Genomic DNA, 9735 nt, shown 5'->3' on the forward strand with positions numbered 1-9735 from the left:
GGGGGGGGGGGGGGGGGGGGATTCGGGCGGCAGTCAGGGACAAGGTCAGTCACAATGGCGCGTGGCATTCCTGCAAAGGAGGCCGGAGCAAGGGGCGGGCAAGGGGAAATGCGACATATCTTCCCCGCAGGGTGTGCCCGTCTCCCCCTTCGGACATCGGGAGGACACACACACACATCCACACACACACATCCACACACACATGCACACGTTGCACACGCACTCTCGGCTGAAGGCATACGCCTCACGGTCATCATAGAGCCCGGCCCGCATGGACGCGGTCACAAGCCCGAGGGCCACCATGCGCTGGCGAATGCGCTGCAGCTGCAAGCTATTCAGGTCGTACAACAAGAAAAAGAGATCCCGCGGCACGGGGGTATAGCTGTCCAGGCAGTATTGGACGACGATCTTCCGCCGGCGGATGTTGCTGGACGTCCCGCCACCGGGGCCGCTGGGCGTGGCCCCGGCCACGGACCGCAGGCTGGCTGGCAGGAGCAGCGGGTTTGGGTCCGGGGGCGGGGGCTCCCCGCGAAGGGCCGCCGCCGCGGCGGCCGCCCGCTGCGACTCCAGCATCATCTGGCGAATGGTGCTGTCATTCTTGCGCCCGGCCGGACGGCCGGGGCGTCGGCCACGCTTGACCGGAGGCAATAGACGCCGATCGAGGCCGGCCATGCCGAGGGGCCCGTCGCCCAGGAGCCCCGGAGCGGCGGAGCCCCCGGTAGCGGTGGCCGCGGCGGCCGCCGCGGCCGCCGCGGCTGCCGCCCCCTCGCTCAGCAGCCCGGCCGTGCCATTAACCGCGGCCACCACGGCCCGGCTCTTGCCGCCCTCAGTCATCAGGAGCATGCCCATGAGCAGGGCATCGCGCTCCGGGTCCGACAGCATGAGGAACCCCCGGCGGCGCTCCAGCAACTGGGCCAGGGTGATGCGCGGGAAGCGCGGCTGCTGGGACATGCGCCGGAGGATGGCCGTGAGGCGTTCACGCAGGACCGCGTCCTCGTCCGGTTCGTCGCCGGGGCCGAGCTTCCGGTCGGCCAGGGCCGCGGTCCCGGAAGCGGTGGCAGCATGCTCCTCGTCGAAGTCCTCCTCCTCTTCCTCGTCGTCCATCTCTGCCGAATAGGACGTCGGCAGGGCATTGCTGGCTTCGGCGGCAGACAGGGGCGTCCCCCCGCACGAGGAGAACACCGGCTCTAAAAAGGGGGGGGGGGGACCATGGGCCGACACGAGGAGAAGGCGCGTCAGTCACCTGGCATCGGAACAAGGGGGCCTTCGCGCTGCCACGGCTGCAGAGGCGTCTGGCGACGATGATGGTGATGCTGCTGATGCAGGTGCTACTCGGGAGAGAGCTGCGCAAGCCCCGGGAGGAACTCCCAAGGGCGGATCCCGGGCATGGAAGGCGCATGGCCGGGGACGTACCCTCCTTGACCGGCGGGGGGGCCTCCTGGCGGCAGGCAAAAGCCCCCGTGCCGCCGGGGGCGTCGGCGGTGGGCCGACCGGACACCGGGGCATCGGCCACCGGGCCAGCCCGCCCCGGGCCGGCTGTTGCCGCGGCAATGCGAATCCCCGGGCCGGCGGCCGGCGGAGCCGGATAGAGGCCCAGGTCGCGGGCTTGGACGAGGGGGACCTGGCTGGGCTGCATTGGCATGGGGTAGGGGTCCGCGGGGGGGTGCAGCTCCAATTGCCGGACCAAAGATCGCATGTGCATGATTTGCCCCTGCTGGTGGCGGAGCTCCTCATGCAGACGCCTGTACAGGGCTTGGGTTTGCTCGAATTCCTGCTGGAAGTCCGGGTCGCCGCCGAAGCGCGCCTGGAGCTGGGTCATCTGCTGGCACCGGCTGAGGACTTGGTTTAGCGTGTGGCGGCGCTCATCGAAGTGCTGGAACATGCGCCGAAGCTGCTCGCGGTATTCCGCCACGGCAGGAGGCTCGGGCCCGGCAGCTGCACCGGGTGGAAGGATGGCCGACCCCGAGAGGCCGCGGCACACGCACGTGCATGTTAATAGGTGCCCACGGGCATGGGGATGCACAAAGAAGCACGGGTCAGGCAGCCGATCGACAGGTGGGCGAGGAGGCCCCCGGGTGGCGCCATGCAAAAGGAGCGACTCTCGGGAAGCCACGCACATGGTGGTGCAGCGGTCGGCCGACAGGCTGGCCCAGCGACGAGGGGGAAGTTGCTGCCGGGCACTTCGCCCACGGCGGGAGACGGCGCGGCGGGAGGCGGGAAAAACAATTGCGTCCGGGTGGGCGAGGTGGAGATGCCACAGGCCGGGGTGTCGATATGCTTGCCAGTGAACACGCCCCCCGCGGCGTGGGCCGCCGGTTGGGAACAGCCATGCCCGGCCAGCCTGTCGTGCGGGAAGTGCGGTCCCTCGCCCGGGGCCAGGGGCGAAAGCACATGCGGCCCAACAAGACCCCCGGGCGGAAGCTGGTGCGCCAGATTCGGCGGCCCGGCTCGGGGCTGCTCGGCCCCTGGCCACTCGGTGCCAGGCGTCGACCGTGAGGCCGCCACCGCCACGAGGGACGTGTCCACCGTCAGCCGACTGATCTCCTGCATGGCGCGCCGGGTGAGGGAGGCGACGAGAAGATCGATGGAACAAGGAACGGGGGGAGGGGGGGGAGGGGGGGATCGCGGCCGGCCGGCAGCGGATCGCAGACCCGGAGGCAACTGGGGGGGATGGCAACCGGCCCGAAGCCCACACAATGAGGAAGGACCCAACGAAAGGCGAAGGCTCTGGGCTCTGGGGCGAAAGGCGGGCAAAGAGGCAGGAGGGACACAGGGCGCGAGGGATGGATTCGGCGAGATGGGAGGAGGAGCCGAACTAGGTGAAGAAAAATGCTCCCCTCTCCCGGCCGGGGAGAGGCGCCTGCGACCCGAGCCCTTGAAGACCCCGGGCGGGCCCCCCTGCCATGGGGCACCTTCGTAGGCCCCGATGTTACTGGCCTGCACCGTGCACTGTCGCCGGATCCGCCCCTCCCCAGGCCCCTCCGCGCTGTGCCTGCTCAGCGCCCCGCGCCCCGCGCCCCATGCCCCCGGGCCCCGGGCCCCGGGCCCCCGCCGACGCTGGGCATGGCCAGCTGTGGCTCGGCCGATCCCCTGGTCCAGTGTGGGGCTCAGCCTCCCGGGTCGGACCGGCGCAGGACACATCCCGGCGCTAGTGCCGGCCATGGGCAGGCAATGGCACCGTATGGGCTGCGGCTAGCGTATCGCCCTCCCCCCAGGGGGGTGCCCATCGATCGGGGAGGGGGGGGGGGAGGGGGGGGGAGACCCCTCGGGGGGAGGGAGAGGGGAGGAGGAATGGGGCTGTGCACATTCCGTGCAAGCGCGGCCACACAGGGCGTCCAGGGGCGGGGAGCCCCATTCACCATGCCGGCCTCCTGCCCACGCGGCACCCTCCCAAGGCCATGGGGATGGGCCAGATCGCCTGCATGGCCCCCGTGCTCCTCGCCCACAGGCCAGCTCTAGGCTACCAAGCGGCAGCGCTTGCCTGGGCTCAAAAAAAAGAAAACAATTTAAAACCGACACAGGTCCCTGCTTCCACCAGCCCGGTGCTCGGACATCCGAGAGACGCAGCTACCTTGGCCGAGCCCCCCTCCGATGGGGGATGGACATGGCCATTCATCCTGATGCTCGACATCCAAGGGCAGCGCGCCCGTGGGATAGGCCCTCCCCCGGGGCCCGCCCGGCTCCAAGCTGTGTCGGCTGCGGGGCCGACCGAGAAGGGCGAGCCACCAAAGCAGTGCCCGAGACTTAAGCTCGGCAGGTGTGCGCCCGCACCCCTCAACACCGCGGCCGCCCCCCGCCCCGCCCCGCCCCGCCCCGCCCCACCCCGGCTGCAGAGAAGCATGGCTGCCGAGCACCACACCACGGAGCATGGTCGGCCCGTCCCGCCAAATCCGGCCCGCTGGGCCATGGTGATGGGCAGTTTACCCCCCAATCTGTCGCGTGATTACGGTCAGCCGCGCCGATGGTCATGTGTCGCGATGTAACGCGACCGCCGCCCGCGACTGTGTTTCGTCCACAACAGGGCTTGGGCTCGGCCCCACCGCCCCCCCCCCCTCCCCCAGCGGTTCAGGTGGGTGTGGCCCCAAACTCACAAGCCTCTCCCAGTGGAATTGCCCCCGCTGCCGGGGGGGGGGGGGGGGGGAGTAGAAAAAACATGGCGGCGGCCTGCTTGGCTTGCGACGCCTCTTTTTCTCTTTTCCCTTTTGCGGCCGGCTCGCGCGAATCCCCGGGCCGGCTTTTGCCGAAGCGCCCCGGGACCCGCTTCCCCGGACTGGGAAAGCCCCACCGACATTTGCTTGCCCCTGCCCCGCTGCCCCGCTGCCCCGCTGCCCCCCCTCCCCCTCGCTTCATCCCTCACACCTTCGGTCGCTGCCTCGCGCCCTAGCCCACCCCTCCCGGCCCCTTCCTGCTGCCGGTCCCATTGCCGGCGCCACTTCGCCAGCGGCCGAAATGCCCAACAACTCGGCCTTCGACGACTGGCTCGCCCTCCTGGAGGTGATCAACGAACTGTCGGCGCATGGCGACCCCAACAACCCGTCTTTCAATCAGGCCACCGTCTTCGCCACCGGCCAGCTACCCACCTTCGCCATCGATCGCGCCTTCAACACGATGTCCCACAACTCGCCGGAGATCCAGCGCGACCTGATGCACTATGTCTTCGGCCACATCAAGAAGGTGCGCCACAGCCATACTCGCGCCCGGCCGCTGCGGCCATGCATGGCTCCGGCTCCCTCTCTCTCTCTCTCTCCCTCTCTCTGTGCCGCTGCTGCTGCTGCTGCTGCTGCTGCCAGCCCCCCTCTGCCTCTCTGACCGTGGCTCTCCTGATCGGCGCATGCCAGCCGGGGCAAGATCCCCGGGACTCGCTTTTCTCGAAGATCGTCCTTTTTTTCGCCCTTCGCCGGATGCTGGATCTCCGCAATCCGGACACCACGCTACTCATCACGAATCACCTTCAATCGGACTTCCAAGAGATCGCCAGGCAGCTGTGCCCGCCGGGAGTCCATGTCAAGCTGATTTCCGAGTGCTGCCGTGTACGCCGCCGAAAATGCGGTCCTTCATCGCCCCTACGTGCCGCCCCAGTCACGCCTGCTAACGGGTGCACCCTCCCTTTGCCCCTCTCCTCCCGCCTGCTCTTGCTCGTGTGCCCCCATGCTCCGCTCAGGTTTTCTCGCAACTTTGCTCGCACGAGAAGATCCTCTCTTTCCACGACATCCTGGAGCTGGATTTCGCCCTGCAGTGTCATAACCCCCAATATCAGTCGCGATTCATCGCCGTCATCGCTGAGAAGCATTCCGAATTCAACAAGAAAATCCACGCCAAGCATGAGCGGGTGCGTTGGCTACCATCTTCTGCCGCCCTCACGCCGCGCTTCACCCCCCCCCCCCCCCCCCCCCTTGAACTTCGCTATTCGGCCCACTCAGTCCTCTGCTTACTCACAAACACACGCACACGCACGCCCGCACACGCACGCCCGCACACGCACACGCAGCAAAAAGCCATGCGCGAGGGCTACACCCGGCGCCCGGAGGGGGACACCGTGGAGAATGAGTTTGCCGATATCTGGGACTCCGTGGGATCAGGGCTACCTGCCGACTCGTCTTCGGTGGCTGGGCTTCGCCACCAGCAGGACTTTTTGGCCGGGGTCCTGTCCGAGAACGGCCACCATGGCTCCCCAGGTGGCAAAGCCGAGTTCCCGGCAGAGCACTTGGACTTCCTGCGAAGCATGAAGCCCGGGCCGCCAGACGGCATGGCCAACTTGCCATCCAACCTCCACTCGTATGTTCTGCTCAAGATCCCAGGCCAGCCTGAGTGATGCCTGACAAACGAGCACACAGAAAAAATAGACCGGACAAACACACACACACACATACATACACGCACATGTCTCCCCTGCCTTCCCTGCCTCCTCCCTTCTCCCCGTCAGAGGAAGGCACAACCACACAAGGGCCGCAGAAGCCCGATCAGGTGGGGGGGGGGGGGGGAGGAACAGCCACACCCGTTTGGCGTGTGTCCATGCGCGTGCACAAACATGCGAAAAGGGGGGACGCAACAGAACTTGAGCTATTGGTATTTAAGGTGGAAAGGGACAAAGAGGGGCCGCAAGGGGCGACCCTGTGTCACCATGGGACGGAGAGAGAGAGAGAGAGAGAGAGAGAAAGGGAGGCGATGTGGGACACGGAAACGGAGATATACATATAGGTAGAAAAATATATATATATGTGTGTGTGTGTGTGTGTGTGTGTGCGCGCGCCGCGGACGGCCGCGTCAACGCCGCACGTCCTTCGTTTGTTGTTTGTTTGTTTGTTTTTTGCGACAGCCGGCGGCGGCAACGGGGATCAGAGCAAGGAGATACACAAGGAGCAGAGGGGGCGCCGCGGCATGTGCACACGCATGCACACATGCGCGCACGCGAGGCACGCAGGGGGGAAGGGGAGCGAGGGGGAAATGTCCGGCACACATGGGCCTCCCCTTCCCTTCAAGCGGCTGGCCCAGCGCAGTTAGGAGAAGGCGCCGCGCGCGCGCGCGCGCGCGCGTACACCAGGCGCTTACAGGTCGCGACCAAGGGAGATGACGTTCTGAAGGCGACGGGCAATCGACAGCTGGTGACGAGTGAGCTTGGACAGGTAGACAACCATAAGAAGGTCCTGCGGGGTGGTGGCGAAGTGGTTGTGGTCGCGACGGCGGCGGTGATGGTGGTTGTCGGGGAGAATGTGTGAGTAGCGGGCAAGAGGGTGTGCGGTGGCTCCGGCACAGAACAAAAAAGCAAGGGGCAGGATCGCAGGACGAAGGCGGACCTGGAGGTCGGTGTTGAAGGCCTCCTCAAGCTCGTCAGCCGGCATCTGAGGGATGGAGGACAGCACGTGGGAAATCTGGCGGCCGATGAGAGGGTTGCCCTCAATCTCGCCCTTGCAGACGGCATTCACGTAGTCCAGGATGACGGCAAGGTGGTTGTCCAGGGCGGCGAGGCAGCGCTTGAGGTAGTGGAAGTCGCTGACGGGCTCGATGCTGGGGGTAGCCTCGCCGGTCTCGGAAGCCTGGAGGAGGAGGTCCACTGTGATGGTTTTGAGGGGAGCACCATGAAGGAGGGGAGGGGGTGAGGGAATGGGGGTGAGTCACGGGAAGCAATGGCAATGGTAGGGCACAAAGGGGGGGTGGAGAGCAGGGAGGGGGCGCGCGCACGGCCGGGGCGATCCTCAGAGGTGGTGGTGATCTCGAAGGCAAGGGAGCTGAAGAAGAGCCCGTGAGAGGGGGAATCGCCAACGCCGATGTTGGAGCTGCGGACGCCCGGCGCGAAAAAGAAGAACCCCGTCGATCCACGATCCCAGGGGAGAAAGGGGAGCGGGACAGGGGCGGGCCGGGAAGTGCATGAGGAAAGTTAGATAGAGAGAGAGAGAGAGAGAGCGCGCTGGTCCGGCTTGGCAAGCCAGCCGGGGGGAAGGAAGTCCCGCCACCGGCCACGCACCTGGTGTAGACATGGCTCTGGATGGAGTTGGTCTTGAGGGAGGTATCGACGGTGAGGACGATCGGGCGCTGGAGATCCTTGCCGGCATGGCGGCACTCCTTGGAGAAGAAGTTCTGGAGCTGGATGTGGCTCGAGCCGATGTCGGTGTCGGTGGTGTACCAGCCGATGACGAACTCCAGCTTGTTCACCTTACGGAAGAGAGAAAGCAGAGTCCGGTGGGACTCCTCAACATCGTTGATCTGGGAGGAGGAGGAGGAGGAGGAGGAGGAGGAGGGGGGGGACGGAAATGTGAGCAGGGCTAGAAGGGGCATAGAGAGGCAGGAACGAGGGGGAGAGAGCGCGCGGGAGGAGAGGGAAGACGAGAGAAAGAGAGAGGGAGAGAAGGCAGGAAGAAACAAGAACACAGAAATAATGAAAGAATGCTGCATCCATGAGGGGCGTGCACGCACGGCATCGACGTTGTACGGGATGGCGAAGCAGTTGCTGACGATGATGTCGCCGTTCTCGGCAATAGTGCCAAGCAGGGTACCGATGACGTACTCCTGGTCGACGTGGCGGCGGGTGAAGTGGTCGAGGATGGAGAGAATGACCATGGGGCTGATCTGTAGGACGAGACAGAGGAGAGGCAGGGGGAGGGGGGTGAGCCGGAGGGGGAGAGTGAGTCGGAGCAAGAGTCAGGAGGCCAGACCCGGAGGGGGGAGAGGGAGGCAAAAAAAGTACCTTGACGATCTGGCTGGTGAGGGAGGACATGGTGGCGTGGACTGGGTGGGGCGCGGAACAGGAAGGCGGATGTCAGGGGCGGCGGCGGAGCGAGGAAATTGACGGGCGAAATGGTGGCAGAGAAGGAACGACAGAGGGAAGCAAGGGCGACCAAGGACAAGACCATGGGTGTCCTAGGAACACGGGCGCAGGGGACGCCCCAGGGGGAGAGGAGGCGACACGCAAGCGAGAGGACGTGGAAGAGCGGAGGCACGGCAGAGGGGCGGGGCGGGGGCAAAAAGGACAGCGGGAGGAGGGAGAAGGAGGAGGGCGATACGTGAAGGACAGGCGATGTCGCGGCCAAAGAAAGGTTCTAAGGGGGAGGAGGACGGAGCCAATCGGGGATAGGGCAGGCGGGCGATCGCACCTCCATGAGGGGCGCCGCAGAAAAATGGGCCAACAGAGGGCCGAGATGGCCTGCACGACTTGGGATACTCCTCCCCCCCCCCCCCCCCCCCCCCCCCGGTCACCTTGCACCGTCGCCGGGCCCCGCCCCCCCCCGCAGCGCGTCAATGGGGCGGGGCCCCCCCCCCCCCCCCCCCCCCCCCCCCCCCCCCCCCCCCCCCCCCCCCCCCCTCCGACGGGAGGCGGAGACGAAAGTAGCCCCCAAGAGCGGCGTGAGAAGTGACTCGGTTGAGAGGAGACCCGTCGCCCAAGCCCGCCGCTCCACGCGCCCCCCTCCCCCCCTTCCCGGCTGGCGGCCTTCCTTCGGAGGATGCCAACCCTGCCCCATGTATGTGTCCAGAATGCCTGGTCGCGCGGCGCTCACGCAACGGGCGCCTCGCGTGGGGCTGGCCACCGGTCAGTCGGGGGAAAGTTGCCACCCGCCTGGGTTGAGAGAATCGGTGCCCCCCCCCCCCCCCCCCCCCCAATGGCCGCCGCCAAGCGCACGGGGGAAGGGGAACAACACGACGGCAAGAACACGGCGCCGAGCGCCCGGCATCATGAGCGCGCGCGCGTGCGGTGCCCGTGCTGATGTGCACCCGCAGAGCACCTCACACAGCAGGGGAGGGGGGGTATTTTAGGGTATCCGAAACTAGATTGGGAAGGATCTGGCCCGGAATCGGGCTGCCTCGTGCGCGACACACGGATGGCCGCGGGTATAGCATATCGGTACTTCATGTTCAGTATCCTCGAGAGAATGGTGTTCTGAGTCCAATTTCATCGACGCGCAGGGCGCTCCCGGATATGTACGGAGAGGGCTCGCAAATTGCCGGCGAGGAGGGGGGGAGGTGTATTTTCCAAGGACAGGGGAACGTTGGCTGAGAAAAACAAGGACATGGGAGAAAGACCGACACGCGCGTGCGGTGGGGCAGAAAAAGAGCGTCATGCATCCCCCTCTCTCACTGGTTCCCTCTCTCGTGCTGGCGGACGCCCTCTGGAGCCCCCCGGCGTGGTGGGGCATCATTGTGAGGACGGGCGAACCAGGAAAAAAAAAAAGGAAGCAGGGAGGAGCCACAGCCGTGGGGAGGGGGGGCGAAAGACGAGGGAGCGACATGCACGCCAGTCGGGGG

At 66.5% G+C, this 9735-nt stretch overlaps 3 protein-coding genes across 3 annotated transcripts in view; 1 reads left to right on the forward strand and 2 right to left on the reverse strand.

The window, feature by feature from the left end:
• The window catches only part of H696_04884 (hypothetical protein), a gene marked incomplete at both ends in the record, with an annotated part of 4101 nt that extends 1551 nt beyond the window's left edge, over positions 1 to 2550 (reverse strand). Inside the window, 3 exons of the mRNA XM_009498749.1 lie at positions 224 to 1187; positions 1414 to 1935; positions 2118 to 2550. Coding sequence (XP_009497024.1) covers positions 224 to 1187; positions 1414 to 1935; positions 2118 to 2550 — 1919 coding nt within the window. The remainder of the gene's footprint in view (positions 1 to 223; positions 1188 to 1413; positions 1936 to 2117) is intronic.
• A 1772-nt stretch (positions 2551 to 4322) lies between these two features.
• Positions 4323 to 5867, forward strand: H696_04885 (hypothetical protein). Its single transcript, XM_009498750.1, has 4 exons — positions 4323 to 4674; positions 4839 to 5030; positions 5162 to 5329; positions 5489 to 5867. Exons 1-4 carry the CDS (start codon positions 4450 to 4452, stop codon positions 5810 to 5812), a joined length of 909 nt encoding a protein of 302 aa, XP_009497025.1. The 5' UTR covers positions 4323 to 4449; the 3' UTR covers positions 5813 to 5867.
• A 645-nt stretch (positions 5868 to 6512) lies between these two features.
• H696_04886 (hypothetical protein) lies at positions 6513 to 8572 on the reverse strand. The gene is made up of 7 exons (XM_009498751.1): positions 8499 to 8572; positions 8183 to 8223; positions 7912 to 8064; positions 7463 to 7701; positions 7180 to 7274; positions 6795 to 7051; positions 6513 to 6644 (listed from the first exon to the last, which is right to left on the reverse strand). The coding sequence occupies exons 2-7, from the start codon at positions 8210 to 8212 to the stop codon at positions 6546 to 6548; spliced, it is 873 nt and encodes a 290-aa protein (XP_009497026.1). The 5' UTR covers positions 8213 to 8223; positions 8499 to 8572; the 3' UTR covers positions 6513 to 6545.
• Positions 8573 to 9735: the final 1163 nt, after the last annotated feature.

This window comes from Fonticula alba, assembly GCF_000388065.1.
Source record: "Fonticula alba strain ATCC 38817 unplaced genomic scaffold supercont2.8, whole genome shotgun sequence".
Classification (NCBI taxonomy): domain Eukaryota; order Rotosphaerida; family Fonticulaceae; genus Fonticula; species Fonticula alba.